The sequence below is a fragment of the Cetorhinus maximus genome, chromosome 13, assembly GCF_964194155.1.
Source record: "Cetorhinus maximus chromosome 13, sCetMax3.hap1.1, whole genome shotgun sequence".
Lineage (NCBI taxonomy): Eukaryota > Metazoa > Chordata > Chondrichthyes > Lamniformes > Cetorhinidae > Cetorhinus > Cetorhinus maximus.
The window spans coordinates 29417931-29445434 of NC_135891.1; the positions used below are offsets into that span (position 1 = coordinate 29417931).

At 44.6% G+C, this 27504-nt stretch overlaps 1 protein-coding gene across 1 annotated transcript in view; it reads left to right on the forward strand.

Moving 5' to 3' along the window:
- Positions 1 to 27504, forward strand: part of LOC144688508 (myelin transcription factor 1-like) — a 79564-nt gene that overhangs the window by 33978 nt on the left and 18082 nt on the right. The window contains exon 19 of the mRNA XM_078555166.1: positions 25940 to 26161. Within this exon, the coding sequence (XP_078411292.1) occupies positions 25940 to 26161 (222 nt within the window). The remainder of the gene's footprint in view (positions 1 to 25939; positions 26162 to 27504) is intronic.

Consider the following 27504-nt stretch of genomic DNA (forward strand, 5'->3'; position numbering starts at 1 on the left):
TTTAAAAATGCTGATGACAAAAGTTTGTGGAGAGGGGTAGAAAATGGGAACTATTGTTAGAAATAGTCCTCGTACATACAGCATAGGTGTAGAACCTTCGGCTCGGCGAGCGGGGGCGGGGCTCGCTCGCCGAGGCATAAAATGACGTGTGGTGACTTCGGGTGTGCGTCCCGATGTCACGCCGCATCATTCAAACTTTCAGTTTGGCGGGCGCGCAGCCGACTTGGGCACGCCAAACTGTCAAAGGCCTCTTAAGGCCATTTAACTCTCAATTAAAATAATTAATGGAGCTGCCCGTCCAACCTTAACCAAGCGGCCTTTGCATTTTGCACGGGCAGGATGAGGTTTCATGAATGATTTTAAATTTTGACAAAAATTTTTACTGAAATTAAAGCACATGTCCCAGCTCATGTGACAGTTTCACATGAGGGGACGTATCATAAAAATTTTCTCGCCACTTTATTAAACTTTTTGGACTTAAAACTAATCTCCCTGAGGCACCTCTGTGCCTCAGGGAGATTTCTGCGCTCATTCGCGCGCATGTGCGAAAGAGCGCACTCCCGACTCAGGCAACCCCCACCGCCCGCACAGGGAGCACACACCGCTTCCGAATGCATGTCATGCTGGGCGGGCCTTAAATGGCCCGCCCATGAAAAATGGCAGCGCGGACCCAATCATGGGCGCCGACCAGGTCCGCGCCCGCTCCCACACCGCCCACCCAACAGGCAGAAAATTCTGCCCTTGACTTTAAATGGGCACTCTTCTTGATGATGTCATTGGAGGCTATTAGTATTTGTCATTGATAAAACTAACAATTTTTGAAGACCGCCACCACGTTATACCTTGAATCATTCTCTATCCCAGTTCCAGCAACCTCCCAGAGCTGGTAAGCTATGGATGGAGAATGAGATACACTTAGAACATTATGTCTGCTGAAGGTCAAAGGTGAGGTGGAGGTCAGGCATAAATGGTTGCATTGCAATTATCACTGAAGCAAAACATTTTTAACTTCTGAGGTTTTAAATCAGAACACTTCAACATGCCAAAGCTCAACCCCTTCAAACATTTTGCCTTTTTGGGCCGCTTAGGTGCATACTATAGATCCTTGCAGGCTGCATCTACAGTTTAATCGATTTTCTCACTAACTTGCATTTCTACCCACCTGTGGAGATTGTCCCAGATTACGTGTGGTAGCGGGTGTGATGAAAGACGTTTTACCCGCCAGCCGCAATGACGGGTTTTCACGCCATATCGTCCCCTTCCCACCTCATATGTTATGCAGTCACAGGAAACACGTGTGATCACTGGCGGGCAGCCTCCGATTTTCCCACCATGCCGTTACCTTGCCACTTCCTCATGTCAGGCGCCATATTTAAACTGCAGCCGCGCGCACAGTTCTTAATGCTTGCTGCCCAGGACTGCTCCGGTGAAGACATGGCCCCAAAAGCCAAGAAGGGTACAGCCCTCCGATTCAGTGGTACATCCCCCGGACGCCTTCTGAATGCCATGGAGCCCCGCCATGATGTCATCTACCCCCGCTCTGGCCACAGAAGGCCCATCAGACTCACCACTCCAGCTTGGGGAGCGGTGGCAGGGGTGGTCAGTGCCATGCTGCACACAGAGGCTGGTCACCCAATGCAGAAAACGAATGAATGATCTCATCTGTGCGCTGGGGTAAGTCGACCATCTCATCAATCTCAATTCACCCACTCACAAGCCCATCACACATTCATAGGCATATCACTCACTGCCAGCTCAAGGGGCATCACCACTCACTCTCTCACACGCACCCTCACATCTCCACCTGGCCTCCTCAGCCGCCACCATTTTGAGGCCACTTGCACAGATCAACATGTACCCCCTCACACATCTTGGAATACCCTCCTTCCCCAGTACTGCCCTAGTCCTCTTCCCTTGCCTGAGGCCACTTATCCCCCATCTCCAGGCAAGCCCTAGCCCTGCCACATTTGAAAAGCTACCCCCGCTGTATGGCTTGTCTGGTAGGTAGAGACCTGCCCGTGAGCCCCCCTAAAAGTGATGCGGTGCTGCCTGCGAAGCCTAGCGCAGATGACCGAAGCAAGGTAGGCAAACAAATCTTGAAGTCCCAAGCGAATTGCAGCTTGCCAGGTGCAGGTTGCTTATGTACCATTGTGAAACACGTCAGCTGCCCAGATGATCTAGCGTGGGGGGATGATTCTGATGAGCAGGGTGTATAATGAGATGCTAAAGTATTGAAATTAGGTTCCTGGCATGTGGCGATGGGAAACGTGGCCTGCCATTGACGGGTGGAGCGGACGATCGCAAACTGCTTTCACTATGGCATAAAACCGACTTTTAGCCTTCTTGACATATTGTCCGCTCACGCCCGTCATGACGCCCGCCACCAATGGGACCAGATGATTCTGCCCTGAGTTACTTGAGCATTGTGGGTCAAATTGACAGGGCTCATACCTGCAAGAAACCTATGGGCCACAGTTTAAAATGCCACATTCTTGTGTCTTTACTAACAGATATACAGATTTTCAAGTCTGTAAAACTGAGTTTTATTATTACCAAAAAACATTGGTTTGTGTCAGAGTAATTCAAAGTAATGAATGCAGAAGTTGAATTCCCTAGAATCTACCGTTTTAGAAGAGGCAGCATAGGTAAAAAGAAGCCTGGTTTAGAATGGGTGTGGGTTATAAATCATCATTCAATATCAGGGCATGGTAGCCTTGTGGTTACGTTACTGGACTAGCAACCTAGGGGTTCAAAGTACCCCATAATAAGTTGTGAAATTAAGTTAGTAAATCTGGTCATCTTTAGCTAGGAGGCAGCTAAGAATGATTGAAAAAGGACCTGTGTGCTACATGTGACTCACATCCCACATTATGTGGTGTCTCTCAATGTCCTCAGGGCAACCAGGGATGTACAATATCCACATTCCAAGCACAAATTTTAAAATAATTTTTAAAAGTGTTAATTTCAGAATAAGATGGACAACATGGCCTACTTTTTATTGTAAAATGAACTGACTCAGGTTGTATCAAGGTCATAGGCTTTCATTCACAATTTAGAAATGATAGTCATTACAGATATAAATATGGTATTAGAGGACTGAAATATTTCCTGGTGATTATTGTCTTCTGAAACTAGTGCTATATTGTTGACTACCTTTGCTGGTGACGTGTGCAACGTCCCTACTAAAAATAAATCTGTCATCTTACTCACTGATATCAAATCTCAACATACTCAACATTCCAAAAAAATGAACAATTATCAGTTATTTCAGTTGCTTATACCTGCACAAAATCAAGTCACTTTCATGAATTTATTGTGTGAAATACATGCAGTATATGCAAAATTTGGCCCACTGATTTTGCATATGAAAGCTAACTACGTTCAGTAAGACATAGTCAGTAATATTTGCCTCAAGCATTAGAAAGGCTTTTTTTGTAAAACTCCTTCTGAGATTATTTTAGGATGGGGAAAAAAAAAATCTTGTTTTTTCTTTATAATGTTTGATTCAATTTACAAAGTAAATGGTTATGAAATACGTGCTTGCTTAGAATGTGATAATGGTAGTTGAGAGACTAATATTTAACCACAATGCACTCGTAATAATTATATCCTTTAAAATTTCACAAGCAGCTGCCACCTTATTCAGCTTATTTAATGTTTCAATGTTCGTTAAGATGTGAAGGACTCCGTTTTTGTGTTTAACGTTGAAAGAAAATTGAGAAAACCTGATTTAATCTAGGAGACTCTGTATTTCCATATATAAAGGGCCTAACGCATGTTTTTTTTTAATTCGTTCATGGGATGCGGGCATCACTGGCTGGGCCAGCATTTATTGCCCATCCCTAATTGCCCTCATTCAGAGGGGCATTTAAGAGTCACATGTAGGTCAGGGCAGCAGATTTCCTCCCCTAAAAAATGTTAGTAAACCAGATGGGTTTTTACAACAATTTGCCATGGTTTCATGGTCATCATCTGACTTCTAGATTTTTATTGGGTTCTAATTTCACCATCTGCCATGGTGAGCTTTGAACCCAGGCCCCCCCGGGGAATTACCCTGGGTCTCTGGAATACTAGTCCAGTGATAATACCACTATGCCACCACCTCTCCGAAGGGAAGGCAGAAAAGTGGTCTCACCCATTATCAGGTCAGGCATCTTTCAGGTGTCTTGAAGCACAGGATGTTGCTCCCCTAAAGTGACTCTTCTTACATCCATGTTTTACCCCACAAATGTATGCAATGCAATCAAATTTCACCTCCCCCCAACCGCCCCCCCCGAACCCTCTCCCGGCAAAAACTTTCATCAAATCAACACTTGCAGAACCACCTATTCTTTTGTTTAACAGGTAGGTTAGATTACTTCCACACTGAACATGTTCATTGCAAGAGTTGCCTGTTTTGCTGTTCAACAGCAGTTTGCATTTATGTTGTCACTTTTTTAATTTTCTGTGGTTTGCATATGCACAGTTGACGAGAATGAAATAGGAGTACCATTAATGTGACCTTCACACCAACATTTTCCCAAATTAATGGAAGTGGCTAATAACTGATTCAAGGCTCCAACCCTGAACTCACTCCCACACTCCTGATTGATGAATTTCATTGTTAAAATTCCATTTAGAATTATACTGTTAGAGTTACTAAACTGCATGACTAAATATTTCTGAACAAATTATATTCTGAAAAAGGTTTATACAAGGTACAGGATAAAACTCCAACTGATGTGTTATTATACAGAATACTTTGTTTATATCATGTGGTTTTACAAAGCAGAGTTTATTTTTGACCTCATCCCATAAAATTTATTAAATCAAATCAATACTAACTGACAGTTACAAGGTAGTGTGTTTATAATTACACTATGCACAATTTGTGATGCTACAAACTTTTATTTTTCACATGTTTGCAATCTTAATTTGTGGGTTTATTAGGAATTGAATTTTTTTTGTAGTACAATGCATTTTTCAAAATCTAATCTTTATTTGCACTGTGAACTTAGCAATATTATGTCAGGCACTCATGCCACCTGTTATGATATTGCAATATCACATTATAGATGAGCTTCAAACTGAGCTATAAGCAACAACTTCTGTTTTCTGATTGTCAGACTGTTGCCATTTTCGAGGATTCAAGCCTCCCACCTACATATGGGCATTTCCCATTTCCTGTTCTCTTCTGTTCCTGCAACAGTGCCACTTCAAAATCTTCCTCCTTGTTAAAATCATTAACATCAGGCTTGTTCTGGAGTTCCACACAATGTTTGATTTGGCACAGGGCAATGCTATGTTTTAGCAAGGCTAAAACCAGCAACAAAATAGACACGCTGGGGTTTGACACCCCGTCCGAGGAAGGTGTAACACAGGCAGCCAGTTTGTTAATGATACTGCCCAAGACCAATTTCACCTCTTTTAACTCAATTTACATTGCGCTTGTTTTATTTTCAGAATGAAGTAAATCCTGAAAACAGCATTAAACAGATGAACAGAATAGAAATAGGAGGCTAGTCCAGATGAATGCGTGGCTGGAGAGATGGTGCAGGAAGGAGGGCTTTAGATTTCTGGGGCATTGGGACCATTTCTTGGGGCGGTGGGACCTGTACAAGGCGGACGGTTTACACCTGAACCGGAATGGGACCAACATCCTTGCGGGGAGGTTTGCTAGTGCTGTTGGGGAGGGTTTAAACTAACTTGGCAAGGGGGTGAGATCCTGAGAGGATGTTCAGCAGGGGGAGATGCACAGCCAAAATTAGAAGAGAGAGCAAGTGAGTCTGGAAGGCATAGAAATTATAGGCCAGTTAAGGCACAAGGGAGTTTGGCAAGGTTGAGTGGTATTTATTTTAATGCAAGGAGTCTGGCGAATAAGGCAGATGATTTGAGGGCACAAATTAATACATGGAAGTATGATGCCATTGCTGTCACAGAGACATGGTTGAGAGAGGGGCAGGATTGGCAGCTCAATATTCCAGGATATAAGGTCTTCAGGCGAGACAGGAAAGGAGGTAAAAGAGGAAGGGGTATCGCAATATTGAGCAAGGAATCAATTACAGCAGTCAGGAGGGATGACATCTTAGAAGGCCCTCAAATGAAGCCATATGGGTAGAACTGAAAAACAAAAAAGGAGCAATCACATTGATGGGAGTGTACTATTGCCCCCCAAACAGTCAGAGAGAAATAGAAGGGCAGATATGTAGGCAAATTTCAGAGAAGTGTAAAAATATTAGGGTAGTAGTAGTTGGGGATTTCAACTTCCCCAACATTAACTGGGTTAGTTATAGGTTTAGAGGGAGTGGAATTCTTAAAATGCATCCAGGAGAGCTTTTTAAGCCAGTACGTAGAGGGTCTTACAAGAGAGGAGGTGGTCCTGGACTCAATTTTAGGGGATGAAGCCAGGCAAGTGATAGAGGTATCAGTGGGGGAGCATTTTACAGATAATGATCATAACTCCATTAGATTCAAGGTTGTTATGGAAAAGGATAAGGGTGGGGCAGAAATCAGAGTTCTAAATGGGGGAAAGGCCGATTTTAATAAGATCAGATATGATTTGACCGGAGTGGACTGTGAGCAGCTACTTTTCGGTAAATCTGCGTCAGAGCAGTGGGACTCATTCAAGGAGGAAATAGGGAAAGTACAGGGCCAACATATTCCAGTAAAGACAAAGGGTGGGCGCAACAAATCCTGGGAACCCTGGATGTCGAGGGGTATACAGGATTGGGTGGAGAGAAAAAGGGAGGCTTATAACAGATACTGAGGGCTCAAAACAGCGGAAGCCCTAGAGGAGTATAAAATGTGTAGGGGGAATTTAAAAAGGAAATTAGGGAAGCAAAAAGGGGGCATGAAAAACATTGGCAGGTAAAATAAAGGAAAATACAAAGTTATTTTACAAGTACATTAAGAGTAAGAGGATAACTAGGGAAAGAGTAGGGCCCATTAAGGACCGTAGTGATAATTTGTGTATGGAGCCGGAAAACGTAGATAGGGTTCTAAATGAATACTTTATGTCGGTGTTCACAAGTGAGAGGGACGACATGGGTATGGAAATCAGGCAGAAGGACTGTGATATAATTAAAGAAATTAACATAGAGAGGGAGGAGGTTCTAAGTGGTCTGGCAGGCTTAAAAGTAGAAAAGTTTCCAGGCCCGTTTGAAATGTATCCCAGGCTGTTGAGTGAGGCAATGGAGGAGATAGCAGGGGCACTGGCAATAATTTTCAATGCCTCTCTGGCCACAGAAGAGGTGCCAGAGGACTGGAGGACAGCCAATGTGGTACCATTATTCAAGAAGGGAGGAAGGGATAAACCAGGGAACTACAGGCCAGTCAGTCTAACCTCAGTGGTGGGGAAACTATTGGAAGCAATTCTGAGGGACAGAATTAATCTCCTCTTGGAGAGGCAGGGATTAATCAAGGACAGTCAGCATGATTTTGTTAAGGAGTGGTCATGTCTGACCAATTTGATTGAATTTTTCGAAGAGGTGACCAGGTGTGTAGATGAGGGCAATGTATTTGACGTAGTCTACTTGGACTTCAGCAAGGCTTTTGATAAGGTCCCGCATGGGAGACTAATAACGAAGGTGAGAGCCCATGAGATCCAAGGCAATTTGACAAATTGGATCCAGAATTGGCTGAGTGGCAGGAAGCAGAGGGTGATGGCTGGTGGGTGTATTTGTGACTGGATGCCTGTGTCCAGTGGGTTTCCACAGGGATCGGCATCGGGTACCTTGCTGTTTGTGGTTTATATAAATGATTTAGACTTGAAAGTAGGCGGGTTGATCAATAAGTTTGTGGATGACACAAAATTGGTGGGGTGGTAAATAGTGAGGAGGATAGCCTTAAATTACAGGAGGATATAGACGGGCTGGTCAGATGGACTGATCAGTGGCAAATGGAACTTAATCCAGATAAGTGTGAGATGATGCACTTGGGCAGGACAAACAAGGCACGGGAATACACGACGAATGGTAGGACCCTGGGAAGTACCGAGGATCAGAGGGACCTTGGTGTGCATGTCCACTGGTCCCTTAAGGTAGCGGGACAGGTAGATAAGGTGGTTACAAAGGCATATGGGTTACTTGCCTTTAATAGCCGAGGCATAGAATATAAGAGGAGGGAGGTTATGCTGGAACTGTATAAAACACTGGTTAGGCCACAGCTAGGGTATTGTGTGCAGTTCTGGAATCCGCATTTTAGGAAGGATGTGATTGCACTAGAGAGAGTGCAGAGGAGATTTACCAGATGTTCCCAGGGCTGGAGATTTTTAGTATGATGAGAGATTGGATAGACTGGGGTTATTTTCCTTGGAGCAGAGGAGGTCGAGGGGGGACATGATTGAGGTGTATAAAATTATGAGGGGCATAGATGGGGTTGACAGAAAGGAACTTTTCCCCTTGGTGGAGGGATCAATAACCAGGGGGCATAGATTTAAGGTAAGGGGCAGGAGGTTTAGAGGGTATGTGAGGAAGAATTTTTTCACCCAGAGGGTGGTAGGAATCTGGAACTCACTGCCTGAAAGGGTGGTAGAGGCAGAAACCCTCATAACATTTAAGAAGCATTTGGATGTGCACTTACGATGCCACGACATACAAAGCTATGGGCCTAGTGCTGGAAAATGGCATTAGAATTGTTAGGTACTTGTTTGACCGGCGCAGACCCGATGGGCCGAAGGGCCTTTTTCTGTGCTGTAGACCTCTATGACTCTATGAGATGTCTGTGTGCACTTTTTACTGAGACCACACCTTTTTGTGTGATGTGGTTGACTCTTAAAATGCCCTCTGAACAAGGGTAATAAGGGATGGGCAACAAATGCTAGCCTAGCCAGTGATGCCCACATCTCATGAATGAATAAAAAAAAATTCACATCTTTTTGCTAACGTTAACAAAAAGAAAGAAATCTTACCTGTGCTAATGAAAGCAAAATGGTACTTTAGGTAATGAACAAAGCAGTACTATAATATTTGGCACGGTTATCTTAAGATAGATTACCTTGTACTATATGAGGGGGGCAAACATATGGATGAGCAATGTTTAACAGCCTCTTTCCCAGTTGCAACTCTCAGTGCATTTTATATCAAGGGACTGCTGTTTAATTAATCAATTATCTCTGTGCATGCTAAAGGAACAATTTACACCAGATGCTAAATATATAACAAGTTTAGCTTTTCTAATTGCTATTAAAATAGTGCTAGGTTTTCCATTAATTTCTGCTTTAGCTATTATATATATATATAATAAAGCAAGTATAGTCCTCAGGTGAAACCGTGTTAGAGGATGATGTAAATGGACCAGGACACACAATTTAACCCATTTTAAAGTCATACATTTTGCCATTTTATTTCTATTATAAATTCTCATGTCCATATCAGGATTAATTGCTACAGTGAGTTTCTGAACCACAGTAAGTGCTGACTTGGTTCTTGAGGAAATTTTCAGTTTTTCTGTCTGATGCAGCAAATGTCATGTCTTCTTATACATATGTCCGGGAATATTTCTAAATAAAATAATCTTGGTCTAAACATCCTGGAGGATAGGTGAGAGGATATTTGCAGTGTTGCATATAAGCCTAGCCTCCTGTTCCACCACCTCTTCATTCTCCAACATATATAATAATAAAACGGGCAATCCCCATTGGGAAATCCATACAGCAAATTTTAGGGAAATTTCCCAAACAACAAAAAATGTGTCAAGCGATTGTGCCAACCAAAACTAGAAGCCTCAAAAGTAAAGAGCAAAGAAATTTGACAAAAGACCAGCTGAAAATAAAATTAGGAGTAAGCACAATGATGTAAAGCTATTTACTTCCAGTGCCCTCCTTTCCCTCATCTACATGTCTCCCTTTGGCAACATCAATCACAGGAATCAACATCTGCAAGTATGTTGACAACACCCAGCTCTTACCTATCTACCACCTCCTTTGACCTCAGTACTGCCCCTGTATTGTAAGGTTGTGGGTGGAGTCTTCTGTTCTGGAGTATAACTTGAGTGGTGGGAGTGGAAATGAGAGTGATTTCCACTCCACGACCGACCCCTGCAATCTCGTGCTGTTCAGCTCATTACTTTTGCATGCGTGAGGAGCATGGCAAGTCTTGCAGCAGAGGCAGGTAAGAAGTCACCGTCCCCGCCCTTAGTTCATGGGGTCAAAGGTCCTAGCACCATATCTAAAGGGAAGGGCATCCAGACAACCATTCACTCACTGCAAACCAACAGTGTCAGCCTGCCTGTCGTTCCAGAGGGGAAGACCTCCTGCAGATACGAGAATGTTGCAGAGCAAACAACGTGTGGCCCCCATGGTTCAGCTTTGCGTCTCTGCAGGACCTGCCCCAGGTCGTCCAGAAAAGGAGGCAGGTACAGTTTCCCAGAGATGGCAGCAGGAGCCCCCCCGCCCCCGTCTGATCAAGGCAGCCTGAGCGGAGGTCACAACAGAGGTTAGCCTTTGTGGGGCCCACACGTGAACCAGCTTGAAGTGCCGAAAAGGTTGAATGATCTGGTGTGCTCCACCAAGGTGAGTGGCACCATCTACTCACTTCAAAGTGACACTTAAAAGGGCATCAGGGAGTGTAATTGTGTGAATGCAGAGGGATGTCAGACAGGAGTTTGAGTTGCAGGACGCAGCAGCAGATGAGATATGTGCACTGAATGTGTGCCAGCCACTTCATGCTGTCAGTGTTCTATCAGTTGGAGGACATCCTGCTTGTTAGTCACTTACTGCGAAGGGCTCAGGAGCTGGCATAGGCATACGTGCTCCTAAACTGCTCATTCACCCATTGGGATGACAATGAGTCCTTCTGTCTGTCTGCAGGACAAATGTACTCACAACAGGAGGGAGCGGGCCAAGACCAGCGGGGACTGCCGGATATTTAAGCCCTCACCACATTCAAGGAGAAGGCCACATAACTAGCCAGAGAGAGGACTGGGACTGTGCCTGTGCGGAGGCAAGACAGGACTCTCCCAGGAAGCCAGTGAGGATGCCTCCAGTCTGCAGTTGTCAGATGCACCGACAGAGTGAGACATTGTTTTAATAAGGGAGCCTGCAGGCATCCACAATATCTTCATCTTCTCCACTCCTAGGCCCCAGCAAGAAAAGAAAGGGGAGGAAAAGATGGCAGCCCACCCACAACTTAAACTGCATCTCCACCACCACCTCTGAGGATGGTGACTCAGAACCCTCAGAGGTCATCACCTGCACCCTTCACCACCACAGAGACATTCACCTTGGTGGGCATACATTCTGGAGTAGGCTTGGGGGTCACAATCTGGTGAGCACATCACAGGCACGGGTCCACAGCTGACAGTGGAAGTGACAGCTGAGCTCTGTGATTCTTGGAGGACTGCTGGAGACCAGACCCCTCCTGAGTCCCATGCAGATGAAAAACCTCTGGACATGGCCATAAGAGACATGTTGGAGATGCAGAGACAGGCAGCGGAACATTAAGCAAAGATGCCAGAGGCCATGCACAGACTGAACTAAAGGCTTAGGGAGTTAGGGAGGTGCCATCGCACACTGACAGGGAGGAGCACCAGCAGGGCACCCCGGGGGCTTCATCCCAGGACACTCCAAGGGTGTCTTGCCATTCAACCTCCCCTCTGTCAGTGACCCCATCTCCTCCAGCAGGTCAGGCCAAGGATGGTGCACCTGCACCTGTGCAGGAGACCCTTAGCAGGCTAGGGCCCTCTGGGACTCAGGCCACCAGAAGAAGCCCACCAAAGTCATCACAGTCAACAGGGCATAGCAGTCAGCAGGCTGCCTCCACCTCAATTGTGGTTGTTGGGGCTGCACCTAGGCAAAGTAATAGGAAAAGAAAGATAAAGTATTTTTGAAGGCACATCGGTGGCACAGATGTCTAACCATTGTAAAAACCTTTTGCACTTGTGTATGTGTGAGGTGATACACTTTTGAAGGAGTAATTTGACTAGGAAGTATTCAATGAATGACATGGCACTAGGAAGTTCTGAGGAACAAAGGGACCTTGGCATGTGTGACAATAGATCTCTGAAGGCAGAGGGGCATGTTAGTGGGATGGTGAAAAAGGCATATGGGACACTTGCCTTTATCAATCGAGGCATAGATTACAAAAGTAGGGAGGTCATGTTGGAGTTGTATAGAACCTTGGTGAGGCCACAGCTGGAGTACTGTGTGCAGTTCTGGACGCCACGTTATAGGAAAGATGTGATTGCAGTGGAGGGGGTGCAGAGGAGATTCACCAGGATGTTGCCTGGGATGAAACATTTAAGTTATGAAGAGAGGTTGGATAGACTTGGGTTGTTTTCGTTGGAGCAGAGAAGACTGAGGGGTGACCTGATCGAGGTGTACAAGATTATGAGGGGCATGGACAGGGTGGATAGGGAGCAGCTGTTCCCCTTAGTTGAAGGGCCAGTCACGAGGGGACATAAGTTCAAGGTGAGGGGCAGGAGGTTTAGGGGGGATGTGAGGAAAAACTTTTTTACCCAGAGAGTGGTGACGGTCTGGAATGCGCTGCCTGGGAGGGTGGTGGAGGCGAGTTGCCTCACATCCTTTAAAAAGTACCTGGATGAGCACTTGGCTCATCATAACATTCAAGGCTATGGGCCGAGTGCTGGTAAATGGGATTAGGTAGGTCAGGTGTTTCTCACGTGTCGGTTCAGATGCTTGGACCGCTCACTTGGCTCACTCCAATACACTCCCAACAGGGTTTCCCCCATCATCACAGTGTGTTGTGCCCTTCGCAATCTGGCAATGCAAAGAGGTGAACACCTGCCAGAGGGTGAACTGGAGGAGGATGACTGCTCATCGGAGGATGAACCTCACAAGGCTGCTGAGGGTCAGTATGAGCGCAATCACGCCATGGAGGAAGGAAAACTTGGGAATAGCATCCATGATACGTTAATCACTGACAGGTTCCAGGAAGAGTAAAGTTAAGGGAGGGAATGTGGCCACATTTCTCCTCGCCCTCAATGCCACTTTCTCTCAACTTAGGGGATGTCCACGCACTTGCAGTGAGAAGAGTCCCGCATTCACACTTGCACATGCTGACCTCATGAATCGCCAGGCCATGATCTTTGCTTTTGTCCGTGGGGCCGTATGAGTGAACTCACTCTGGAAACTGAGAGTCCACTTAGGAACAAAAGCAATGCGAGAGAAGACTTGAAGCCTTCGCCCCCATCTAATGATGCAAACGCTCCTGTGACTGAGATGTGGACATGCCTAGGGATCTCCTCCTCCCGTGCATGTCTTTTCTTCTGCCACAACCACTGAGGAGACACAAATGCTGCTAGATTATCAATGCTGATGAGCTGCCCTGACTCAATGGTGTTCCTTGAGGAAGAAGGTTTAGAAACGTTTACATCACATATTTCCAATGAAGATTTAAATACATCTCCCTGACATCACACAAGGGTGCGGAGGCTAATTCAACTGAGGTTGACATCACAGGAATATCAATCTCACAGTGGGACACTATCACTGAATGGGAGCAAGGCTAAACCTCAAAATAAGAGGATCCCAAAGTACAAAATAACAACACCTTCAGCTGACAGGAACATTCACATAACCATCAAGTGTGTTCACAAAAGTGCAATTTTTTTACATGTATAGCACACCCGTGACCAAAAAGTGACATCAATTTTTCCTAACTTTCTTAACTCTATTTAACTCTACTGCTACGCTTGGGTGCAGCGCTGACACCTGCAGCAGAGCACCTGCTGACTGCTATGTCCTGATGTTTGTGATCACTTTGGTGGATGGCATTTAGTAGCCTGAGGCCTGGAGGGTCCCAGCCTAATAAGGGTCACCTGCTCAGGGGCAGAAGTGCCCTCGGCCGCCTGAGAAGTTGGAGTGGATGGGGAGTGGATGGAATCCATGGCAGAGGGGGCTGTGAGCGGTTGCACACCCTTGGAGTGTCCTGAGAGGAGGATCCCGAGGTGTCCGGCTGACACTCATCCTCCCTGTGGGTGCTCGAGGGCCCTGCCCTGACTCCTGGAGGGGATGGTGCACCTGGAGGGAGGTGAAAGTGCCTCGACCCCATGTCATCTTGATGGCGCCCACCAGGGTGTGTAGCTATGGAGTGCAGGGCCGAGCGTGAATCTGGCAAGAACTGCTGGGTCAAGGTTTCCATGGTAGTCACCGGCCTTCCCATGATGACCTCTAGGCACTCGCATGTTGGAGCCGTGACATCAGACAGAATGTGGACGGACTCCTCCATTGTTCACTCTAGTCTGCTGAGTGACTGTCAAATCTCTGCCTGATGTTCCGCCGCCTGTCGTTGCATCTCCTGCATTGAGTTGGTGGCCATTTCCAGAGACTTATCATCTGACTCGGACTGAGCGGGTGGCTGGTCTCCAGCAGCCCTCCGAGTGCTGGAGACCTGGGCTGTCCCTGCCTCCAACTGCTGCGGGGACGTGTCAGTGAGGTGTTCCCCAGAAAGTGAGGCCGAGCCTAATCTACAGCTGTGCCCCACCGACCTGTGTGTCTCTGAGCTGGTGAAGGGTGCGTGCGGGTGCTGTGACGGTACTTCCAGAGCTTCCTCTTCGGATGAAGTCTGTGGTCTCGCACTGGTGCTGGACTGGCTTGGTGGCCTTGATCTGCTGGTGCCTAGAAAATAGAAAAGAAAATTTCAGTTATTGAGCATGAGCTAGATAAGACTGCATGTGACTCAGTGTGAATGTCAGGATTTGATGAAGTGATGGAGCTGTGATCCGTACTAGGTTGCTGGGAGAGGCCGATCTCCCCTTCCCTACAGAGTAACCCCTGTCCTCCCAGCCAACTTGGCTGCAGCTTCCTCAAACTCAGTGAGAGCAATGATATCAGCCGTCCCTCCCCAGGTCCGTGATCTCTCGTGCCTGTTGTGCACCAGCTTGGCCTGTATGAAGACAGAGGGGAGGCGGTGACATAGTGGTATTGTCACTGGACTAATATCCCAAAGACCCAGGATAATGCTTTGGGGACCTGGGTTCGAATCCCACCACAAATGGTGAAATTTTAATTCAATAAAAATTCACTAATTCCTTTAATGAAGGAAATCTGCTGTCCTTACTTGGTCTGGCCTACATGTGACTCCAGACCCACAGCAATGTGGTTGACTCTTAAATGCCCTCTTAACAAGGGTAATTAGGGATTGGCAATAAATGCTGGCCTAGCCATCCCATGAACGAAGCAGAGGTTGGGTAAGATGCATGTCCCCTATGCGTGGTCAGCCCTCCCCAGAAAGGCCAGAGGATGGAGTGTGAGCAACGTGATAGATAGGATAAACATGATAGTTGGCTCTGAAGAAGTCATATAGACTCGAAACGTTAACTCTGTTTCTCTCTCTCCATAGATGCTGCCAAACCTGCTGAGCTTTTCAAGCATTTTCTGGTGTTATTTCAAATTTCCAGCATCCGCATCTGCTTTTATATAATGATAGATGGGATGTGAAAGTCTGAGAAAGTGAGGGAATGAGTGTTGATATGTGTCCCCCTAATGGTTGCATGAGATCCCTGAGGAGAGTAACCGTTTGAGTGCATGATGCCATGATGTGAGTTTGATATTGGAGAGAGTTGAAGGATGACTTACCCTGGCAAAGTTGATGAGATCATTGACCCTCTTCCTGCACTGGGTAGCATTTTGGGTATGGTTGCCAGCTGCACTGACCTGCTCCGCAACGCCCTCCCAGGCCAGAGAGGTGAGGCCTTTGCACTTGCACCCCTTTGATCAAGGCCTGGAGGGCCTGGTCCATGAAGCCGGGTGCTGCCTTGTTCTTCAGACTCTTGGCCTTCCTCTTCTGGGTGCCAGACATCTTTGGTGGGCTGGAAAGAGTGAGATTGCGTGTTGGACTGGCCTTTAAATATGACATACGGACCTTCGAACCTGCCAGTTGACAGTGTCCGCACAAATCAACTCCCGACCTTCCAGGTGATTCGGACTGATACACACCTTTGCATAATTAATGAGACTCCAAGCGCAGAATGGAGCACGAGTTCCCACCATTCTGGACAGCGGGGTGGCCACCCGCCATCGCACATAGTCTCATTTATAGAAAATTCCGCCCATAGTGTGAGGATTAAATGAGTGAACCTCTCCACTGTGGTGTGAGCAAAAGAATACCAGAAGCTTCCCTAAATGTTAGGAAAATGATGAGATGTGCTTATATCCTCTGGAGTTTAGAAGAATGAGAGGCAATCTCATTGAAACCTACAAAATTCTGAAGGGACTGGATAGGGTAGATGCTGAGAGATTGTTTCTATTGGCTGGAGAAACAATCTCAGGATAAGGGGCCAATTCACTCGAAAGCTTCTGAATCTTTGGCATTCTCTACCCTAAAGGGCTGTGGATGCTCCATTATTGAATATGTTTAAGGCTGAGATAGACAGATTTTTGGTCTCTCAGGGCATTGAGGGATATGAGGAGCGGGCCGGAAAATGGAGTTGAAGCCCAAGATCAGCCATGATCGTTTCGAATGGCAGAGCAGGCTTGATGGTCTACTCCTGCTCCTATTTCTTATGTTCTTATGGCCAATCATTCCTGGCTGTCCTTGTTCAAATGTAATATTGAGCTAACATGCAGCTGAAGGCTGCAACTAAGGAGGCAATGGACAAGCTGGCCTTGAATGCAAGAGGGATTGAGTGTAGGATTAAAGAGGAAATGTAGATTCAAGAGGAGAAATAAGGAAATAGCAGATGAATTTAACAGGTATCTTGTATCTGTCTTCACGATAGAGGATACATCCCAGAAATAGCTGCAAATCAGGAAATGGAAGGGAGGGAGGAACTCAGGAAAATTACAATCTCAAGGGATGGGCTACTTAGCAAATTGTTGGGGCTGTGGGCTAACAAGTCCCCTGATGGACTTTATCCTAGGGTCCTAAAAGAAGTGACTAGTGAGATAGTTTGTGCGTTGGTTTTAATTTTCCAAAATTCCCTAGATTCAGGGAAGGTTCCATTTGATTGGAAAATAGCAAATGTAACTCCTTCATTCAAAAGGGAAGGAAGCAGAAAGCAACAAACTACAGGCCAGTTAGCTTAACATCTGTCATTGGGAAAATGTTAGAAGCTATTATTAAAGATGTTATGACAGGGCACTTAGAAAAATTCAAGGCAATCAGGCAGAGTCAATATGAAGTGGAATTTTACTGCCCCTCCTGCTAGCAGGATGTTCCAGTCCAGCCGAAGTCAAGCCCCACACTGCTGCAATGGCCTGTAAAATTCTGCCCAAGGTTTTATGAAAAGGAAATCATGTTTAACCAATTTATTGGAGTTCTTCGAAGGAGTTACATGTGCTGTGGATAAAGGGGAACCGGTGGATGTACTGTACTTAGATTTCCAGAAGGCATTTGATAAGGTACCACGTCAAAGGTTATTGCGGAAACTAAAAGCTCATGATGTAAGGGGTAACATATTGACATAGATAAAAGATTGCCTAACTAACAGGAAACAGAGAGTAGGCATAATTGGGTCTTTTTTCTGGTTAGCAGGATGTGACGAGTGGTGTGCCACAGTGATCAGTGCAGGGGCCTCAAACTTTTACAATTTATATAAATGAGTTGGATGAAGGGACCGAAGGCGTGGTTGCTAAATTTGCTGATGACACAAAGATAGGTAGGAAAGCAAGTTGTGAAGAGGCCAAAAGGAGGTTACAAAGGGACATAGATAGGTTAAGTGATTGGGGAAACATCTGGCAAATGGAGTATAATGTGGGCAAATATGAAATTGTCCATTTTGGCAGGAAGGTAAAAAAAAACATATATAAATGATGAGATATTACAGAGCTCTGAGATGCAGAGAGATCTGGGGGACCTAGTGCATGAATCGCAAAAGGCTAGTATGTATGTTCAGCAAGTAATCAGGAAAGCAATAGAATGGTACCATTTATTGCATGAGGAATTGAATATAAAAGTAGGGAGGTTATGCTTCAGTTGTACAGGACACTGATGAGACCACATCTGGAGTACTGTGTACAGTATTGGTCTCCTTATTTAAGGAAGGATGTAAATGCATTAGAAGCAGTTCAGAGAAGGTTTACTAGACTAATACCAGGAATGGGCGGATTGTTTTATGAGGAAAGGGTGGACAGGCTAGGCTTGTATCCGCTGGAGTTTAGAAGAGTAAGAGGTGACTTGATTGAAACCTTTAACAACCTGAGGGGTCTTGACAGGGTGTGGAAGAATCTAGAACTAGGGTTCACTGTTTAAAAATAAGGGGTCGCCAATTTAACACAGTTAAAAGGTGAAATTCTTTCTCTGAAGGTTCTAACTCTTTGGAACTCCCATCCTCAAAAGGCAACGTAAGCAGCGTCTTTGAATATTTTTAAGGCAGAGGTAGATAGATTCTTGATAAACAAGGGGATGGAAGGTTATCTGTGGTAGGCGAGGGATTACAATCAGATCAGCCATGATCTTATTGAATGGCAGAGCAGGCTCGATGGGCTGTTTGGCCTACTCCTGCTCCTAATTCGTATGTTCGCAAAAGGTGTGTGTGCAGTTGACTGCAGCCTTTGTGCGACCTCATATAGAGAATTGCCCTGCTTGTCTCTTTATCAAGGGTTGGAATAAACCTCACATAAAGGGATTGCAACCAAAGTGCACTAGACATTATTAAAGGACCGGTTTTATCCCATGAGGTGAAGCCAGGAAGGATAGGCCTGTGTGCCAGAACACACGGAGGTTTGTGAGGCTATCTATGTGAAGCATCAAGAGCTCTTACAGAGCTCTGCAGGGTCCATGCAGGAAAGATGTTGAACTTTGCTGGGGTGTCCAGAATGACAGAACACAGTCTCACAGTAATATTAAGGCCACCTAGGACTGGGCTGTGTCGGATTCTCTGCAATTGGAAAGTGGTGAGTGGTTGAACCTCCACAACCAATAGTGCAGTTGTGGCACTGTCATTGACTAAACTCCAAAGTTACCTCGATACTTTTCAGGATGATAAAAATGTCAAGGGATATGGGGTTTCTGGGGTTGATTGGCAATCGGGGACCAGTTACAAGAATGTCCCTGATCAAGGTGAATGGCAGAGCAATCTCGAAGGGCCAAATGGTCTACTCATGCTGTTCTTCCCTGTGCACTTATGTTTCTGGTACCACTTGAGAGAGCTGTCTGTAATGTCCACTCCCCATTGGGCGCAGATGTGAGGGTGACATGAGTGCATCCCTGCCAAGATAACAAAATCATGTTGCTTTCAATGTACCATGCATATGGACTTTGTGAGGGCATGGAAAAAAATTTAATTTCTATTTACGGGTGCCCGAGGTCGAGGGAGAATGGAGTGCTGTGCAGGTTCTGATGCGCGTTTTTGGTGCGAGGGATCTGTATATCAGCACAGTTTGGTGTATGCAAAATATCACACCAGCAGCAGGGCTGATGTTAAGTTGCGCAATTTAATTCAGCTGTCATAAATCAAGGTATATGAGAGTAAACTATAATGTGTGTTACAAATACAGGGCCATGGCCTGCCTGTCAGCAGAGGATTGAAATCAAAATAGTAAAGAAAATTTCTCGGCAGCTCACTGTGCCTGGAACCTGTTAACTATCAGATTGTCGCAGGCCTGTCTGCCATGTCGTACCCTTACAATGGCCTCTGCATGTGCCTTGGTGACATCCTGGCCCTCGCCATCACCATTGCCTTCCCCATCCACATTGTCGGAGGAGACTTCTCGGTCCTCCATGTCTTCCTCTGCAAAGACATCCCACCCCTTCATGGTAGATGACACCCTGGAGGACCACAGATGAGTGTTCCTTCCATTCATACCTGAATGTACATGGAGACATTGCCCATTGACTGGGATAAGGAAGCCTCCCTCAGACACTATTCAGCTGCCCTCCATTACCCTCGAGATTCTATAGAGAGACCATTGGCTTGGCAGCGTAGAAAGACTTACCACATAAGCCTGTGTCAGCCATGACCATTTAACTGAGAGAATGGAGGTTTGGAATCGGGACTTTGCTACCCATGCCCCTTGGAGGCATCCACCTCCCTCACTCTATCCCTGCCTGTGACAGCAGCAGATGCCAATCAGCACACAATGTATGGCAGCTCCAGACTTGTTAGGTCCTCACTGGAATAGGACCCATTAGTCATGGAGCAATGCTGGTTTATTGGGTATTGGAGCCTCATGATCAGAACTCAGCTAAGCCTGGTTCTCCATGGAGTGGACTAATAATTCTTAGGGTGTCCCTTTACTCGGCCCAAAACACAAAGCATTAACTCCTCTCACCTAAAGAGAGACTTCTCCCATATCAAATGCTTGAGGTTTTATGAACTATGCAACAACCTTGATTGCTTCAGCATGACGTTTGTGAAGTTTGCCAGTGCATCAAGCACCTTCTACTCTCCCCATTACACCCCCCTCAAGTAACCCCATCCTCCTGCACAATCACTACCTTGTCATTCCTCTTTCTCCAGTAACCCTTCAACCACCCACAGTTACCATGGATCCTATTGTTATCTATGTGGACATTCCTTCTCCTCCACTGAGCCCATAACTATCAATATGCCCATGCCCCTCCTGAGACTGACTCCTCCCATTCTCGAAGCCAGCTGTACCCTGACTTTCCGCGAAACCACCCATGAGACCATCCACTACCCACCCATAATCCTAGCACTTCCACCCTACCTGATCCAACTTCGCCTGCCCCCACTCCATCTGTCACTGTACCCGCTGCCTCCCTGTACTTCCCTGTACCCTCATTTAAACCCTTAGGACCAAACTCTTGACATCACAGACCCTGCCCTTTAGACCCATCTCTCCACGATGCTCACTGCCCAGACAGCCCATCCATTGCCCTACAATGGGACAAAGGCATGTATGACATGCTTACCCTCCTAACATGTCCTGGACAGTCTGGCTTCCTTCTCTGGACACCCTCCTAAACAGCCCTGGACACCCTTACGCCCTTCCCCGCGGACCCTGCCTCCTTTGCCCAGCCTCCTCGCAGCTTGGACTACTGGCTTCTGGTCTCAATCAACAGGCTGATATTTACAAGCGGTCCCCAAGAAGGACAAAGCAGTGGCAACTCACTACAAAGTCCAGGAAGAACATTACCTTGCCAGGGTGCGTGCCACTTATATGCAGTCGTGAATCTGAATGAGACAAATTTCTTGCTTGCAGAGAACTTAATTTGGAGGGGGCACTTAATTCTGGTGAGCTGGCCTTTTAATGAGCATGCATGACATGCAAATGCCTTTAAAGTTCCGAGAACTTAATTGCAAAAGTTTGATCCACCGCCGGGAAACTGATTTTTGCCTCCCGCTAAATTAAGTTTCCCTGCCCACCAAGCTTCCCACTCCAGACGTGCCTGGAAGATTCCACTCTGCGTGTCCCACATCCAATCTTAATGCTTTCTGCAGCTAAAGGTTGGGAAAGTCAAAGCTATCACCTTCGGCTCCTGTCACAAACTTGTACCGTTGATGCTGATTCTGCCAAATCTACATTCTATGTATAGAATATCGACATATTCTACAAAATCTCAATCTTTCCCTCCACAGTGTTGTCAAACTAAAATTATCCCTGTTGCATACCACCAAACTCCAGCACCTCCACCTCAGCATCACAATTATCCTTCAATGCTGGTAAACCCAGTCTCATCCCCAGTGTTACTAAATACTAGAGGAGGAGTTTCTGCTTTCTGTGCCAAAAATGTGCTTGAAATCACACCATTCAGGATACAGTTCAAGGTTCTGCAAAAATCATTTGCACAATCACAAATGCAAAATCTTCCATGAACCAATGCAATTGGCCAGTGTAATAGAACATAATTGTTTTCTTTTTTTTCCCATTAAAAGGTATTTCTTGATGTATTAATAATGGGTAATTTGATGTTTTATTTATGCAGTTCAAAATGGACTCATTAGCAAAAATGAGCATTTTTAATTTGTGTGTCCAGTCCGCCACATTTGAATAACCTGATTTGAAATCACTGAAGTGGACTTACAAAAACTATACTAAACCATTTGACAGTTTTATTGGTGTACACTAGTCAGTTTCTTAGTAAATTACATCGTTTGTGATATGAAAATGCTTTTAAAAAGTGCAGACTAGTGCCTCTGCACCTAAGATAATAAGTAAAATTTAAAGAGTCTTCCTGAATCAGCGCAGTCGGCAGGATCTCGCATACTCAACCTGGGATATAGCCAGTTTTGCGTGCGGGGCCTGATCCAGGTGAATTGAGCATCAAATCAGCGTAAAAACTCATGGAACACTTGGAGGGAAATGGTTTTCGTCATAACTCGCATTTAAAATTCCTCAATCTTTAGCATTGGTTCTGCCAATCCCACTTGGATTGCACGGATATTTCTAGGGTAAACAGGATTCTTTACTCCCAGATCTGGAGTATTTTGTATACTACATTGATATTCATTGTCAGCTTTAAAAAAAAGGTAAGAAATTAAAATTAAGGCACAAGAATATCTATAAAGACCACTCATTTATAGATGTACGGTTAAACTAGTCCAATTTTACTAATTTCATAGTAAAAAGTAAAAATGAACAGCATCAGAATCCAGTCTCCTGAACACCAATAAAAAAATCCACAATATCTAAAAATAAAAACAGAATTTATCTTATGCAGTCACCATAAGTCACTGACCCCAGCAACATATTGTCTGTTACATGACATAACATCCGTATATAAATGTCTCACATCAAATGTGTCTCTAACACTCTAGATAACACAACAACAAATATCACAAAACAGTAACAGAAAGTGCTGGAAAAACTCAGCAGGCAGCATCTGTGGAGAGAGAAACAGCATTGTTGTGAGTCCAATATGACTCTTCAACTTGGACATGTCTTAGACTCGAAATGTTAACTCCATTTCTCTCTCTACAAGTGCTGCCAGACCTGCTAAGCTTTTCCAGACCTTTCTGATTTTATTTCAGATCTCCAGCATCCGCAGTATTTTGCTTTGAACAAGTATCACGATCCGGAGTTTCTGCTCAATTGTGTTGCTTTCTTTTTTTCTGATATTGATATCGGCATCACTGCCACAAAAGATGGAATTTTAAGCACAAATTGCATTTCACTCAGCTTGAGTTTCCACAATCCTTTGTGTTAGTTTTAAAAACAATGCGCTCAAAACCAGTCCTGCTCACAAAACGACCACAACCCCTAGGGCAAATTGGGAGTTTCTGCCAGATGTGGTTGTTCACAGATGTTCAATGAGGTTCCAAAAAGTAAGCTGAATCTTTTTTTTTTCTTTATTCTTTCATGGGATGTGGGCGTCGCTGGCAAGGCCAGCATTTGTCGCCCATCCCTAATTGCCCTTGAACTGACCTTGCTAGATCATTTCAGAGGGCAGTTAAGAGTCAACCGCAATGCACCCTAAAAAATTGCCAGGAATGTAGTTTGCCATAGGCGGGTGGTGGAGGGGGGTCATGATTACAGAGGGTGGGAGGTCCCAGGGCAGCAGTGGCCAAGATTATTTTTGTGGACTCCTGCTCCTCCAGACACAAAAATTATTCAAAACTTGCCTTTGCTTGGCCCTTTCTCTTCCATCACCCATAGAATGTATTAGAGTCTGCACTGTGTCGCCTCCGATCCTAGATATTCCCAGATACATTTTGAAAGTTTCAGGATGATTTTTTTTTAAATTTACTAAGGAACTGTATCCATAACTAGAAAACTAACTAGAAAACAGTTTTGTAATTTTTTTTTTAAGTTACTTTCAGTAATTTAAAATCAGGATACTCACAGGTGGTGGATTGATACTGTGATTTAAAATGGTTTTTTGTGATTAAACTCATTATTAGCTATATTAATCAAATTTTGCCAAGTTACCACTCTTAAATCAATCAAGGAATATTTTGAAAGCAAAATGAATTTTTCTTCTAAATTACATTTTAGAACTCTGATTGTAAGTGTTCACGGCACATTTTGCACTCTGTGATATGCATCGGAGTTTGGAGGAGAAAAATCACCTTTTAAGATGGGTGCAATTTGCAGCAGAGCCACTGATTGCTTCCCAACGTGAAAACCTTAACCCCAAATTTCAAAGTACCATACTTTGTTACAAATGAAAAACTATCCTTAAATGAAAAGAGGCATGTTGAATTTAAGTGGCCTCACCTGGCATTAATGGGATGGTAACGGTAGCAAAATGAGGTTGGTAACCTTATCTCACCATTAACGGCGGTGATGTGACCAGCACCATTTTAAAAAGTTTCGGCCCCTGGGTATCCAAAGCACCCACCTGATTTATAAATAAGTCTGCCATTTTCTTTAGGAACTGATTGGAGGCGACACAGTGCAGACTCCAATAAATTCTATGGGTGATGGAAGAGAAGAGACCAAGCAAAGGCAAGCTTTGAATTATTTTTGTGCCTGGAGGAGCAGGAGTCCACAAAAATAATCTTGGCCTCTGCTGCCCTGGGACCTCCCACCCTCTGTAATCATGACCCCCCTCCCTATGGCAAACTACCTTCCTGGGCAGCAGCTCTGACCGATATCTCTGTGCTGATGCTGGCCGAAGCCTCAAATCATGGGTGGCTGACCAGCGTACTCCACCGGTTGGGCACCCAAAAATCAAAATCAACCCCCAGCAGTCATTGCATGCCGGGTCCTTCTGGACCTGGAATTGTAAATTGACAAGCAACGACAATCAGCTAACTCCACCTGTTTAGTCCATCTTCTCATAGGGACCACTTGAGCAGTGACCTTGCAGAGACATCTCAAATTAAACACAATCCCACTTGAGCACTAATCATCACAACATTGCCTGTCAGAAAAATCATACAAACAGACTGACAGCTTATTGGATCTTCTTGGGAAAATAAATGTTTATGTAAAGCAAAGCTATACATCTCATTTGCTTATGTCCGGATCATATATAAATGGACTTAACTGTCCAGTCAACATTTCTTTAATTGAGTTCACTGTAACTTATAACATATTACCTACATTTAATTGTAAAAATTAATATCAGTTTATTTATGTGTTAAAGTTGTAGAGTAAAAGGTAATTCAATAAAAGTAGCAATTTAGTTTTCCAATATTTTTAATTAGCAACTATAAGATGAATAAGAGCTGGAAATTTAGTTGTCAGAGTAATTGTCAGAATTGTGAGAGCTTAATTAACAGCCAAATTCTATTCAAATTAGAACATAATGAGACAGGTCCTGATTTCCTTGATCTTCTGCATAACTCTAAACTCACCCATTTATAAAAGGCATTAAAGTACAGCTAGGTTATAACTTCTGAAAGCAATGGAATAAAAATCAATGGGTTTTATAAAGTGATACGTTCAGCTCTGTTTGATTATCACCCAGGCAGTGAAAGTGATATGTATGCCTTTTTCTAAAATAACATGATGGGAAATCTCCATTTGCAAGAAACACTAATTGTGCCATTTAAATTCAAACGGCGAAATACAGAACAGACACTTAAAAACGGCTGAGAGAAATTGCAAATGAGTAAATATCATCCAGTTCAAAAGTATAGATAGATATTACACAGGTATTAAAGCCTTACATCCTGTGCTCATCCATCACACACCAGACATCAGGTTTCAAAGTGAAACACTTTAAGGATGCAAAGCCATATTTTAAAAAGAAAAGTTAGGCTCAGAGCTTGAAGTTCACATGCAATTTACTAACCACTATTTAATAAAAACAAAAAAACTGCGGATGCTGGAAATCCAAAACAAAAACAGAAATACCTGGAAAAACTCAGCAGGTCTGGCAGCATCGGCGGAAAGGAACAAAGTTGACGTTTCGAGTCCTCATGACCCTTCAACAGAGTCAGTTACAAGCAGTATATTATTCTTATCGGGTATAGTTGAGCAGTGATCTTAAGGCACATGCCTGGTTTGCAGTTAAACATCACAGCCATACTGCAAACCCCATACTAATCGTGAACAACACATGATAGATTCTTCACATTTGCATTTGCGTAGTATTTTGATTTTTTTTTACTGAACAAGTTTTCCTTAATTTTTTGAGGCATTTCTGCTTTTAGTTTTGTCAGAATTATTAGCACAATTAACCAGTCTCAAATTTTTGTTTTTCTTTAGATGCCCTGTTCCTGGATGTGATGGGCTTGGGCATGTAAGTGGCAAGTATGCATCGCATCGCAGTGCATCTGGCTGTCCTTTGGCCGCACGCAGACAAAAGGAAGGATTCCACAATGGGTCACCATTCACCTGGAAACCTGTGAAAGGAGATGGGCCAGCTTGTCCAACCCCAGGGTGTGATGGCTCAGGACATGCTAATGGCAGTTTTCTTACGCATCGAAGGTATGTTTCATTATCCTGAAATGGAGTAAACCAAACAATATTTAAAACTACAGCATTCAGCAGTTTAAAATAAATGGGTTAATATCGCCACTGAAGCAACAGTGAAAGGAATTTCAGACAAAGAGCGGGATTTCCCGCCCCCACCCGCCACCGGGATCATCCAGTCCCACCGAAAGTTAATGGACTTTTGGCTGGGCCGCCGAACCTCCTGCAGCGGGTCCCACCACGACAGGGCCTGAAAATCACAGCCAAACATGCTAAACATTGGGACCCAGATTTATTTCTCACCTTTTGTCAGTTGACACCAAACATCTGTATGGAATGCCCATTTTACAAAAATACTAATCTCCCAATCCTAATGCCGCAATATTTAAGTTCTGATGGGTGAAAAGTATCATTATGATTTGGAACAGTGTGCCGTCAGTAAACTAAACACGTGGAAGAGGAGTCTGACAAACAGTAATGAGTGAGGTAATAGTGCAGAATTAAACCCTAGAAGGAACAAGAAAACCATTTATGAGGCACTGCAGCTTTACGATCCAACTAAGCTACCATCATTATATTGCCAGCAGCTCTGGAGGTAACTGTACTCCCTAGGCATTTTGCTGCAATCTCCCCTGTCCACCTTTTACAGCAACAACCACATGTTTATATAGCGCTTTCAACATAGTAAAACGTCTCTAGGTACTTCAGAGGAGTGATATCAATCAAGATTTGACAGCAAGCCACATGAGATATTAGGGCAGATGACCAAAACCTTGATCATAAAGGGAGGTATTAAGGAGCGTCTTAAAGGAAGAAAGAGCGGAAGAGAAGTATGGAGAGAAAATTCCAGACCTTAGGCCTTGGCTGCTGAAGGCACGGCTGCCAGTAGTAGAGTGATTAAAATCAGGGATGCTCAAGAGTCTAGAACTGGAAAAGCACAGATATCTCGGATGGTTATAGGATTGGAGGAGATTACAGAGATTGGTGGGGGGTGGTGTTGGGGGGAGTGGATGTGAAGCCATAGATAGATTTGAAAACAAAAGATAAGAATTTTTAAATCAAGGCATTGCTTAATCGGGAGCCAATGTAGGTTAGCAAGAAAAGGGGTGGTGAGTGAGTGGGACTTACTGTGACTTATTAGGACACGGGCAGAACTTTAGATGACCTCTAGTTTGCAGAGGGTAGAATGCGGGAGGCCATCTAGGAATATATTAGGGGATGGTCAAATCTCGAGGAAACAGCAGTATGAATGAGGGTTTCAGCAACAGATGAGCTGAGACACAAGCAGAGTGGGTGATAGTAAGGAAGTGGAAGTAAGCAGTCTTAGTGATGTGTGATGTTAAATATGTGATTGGAAG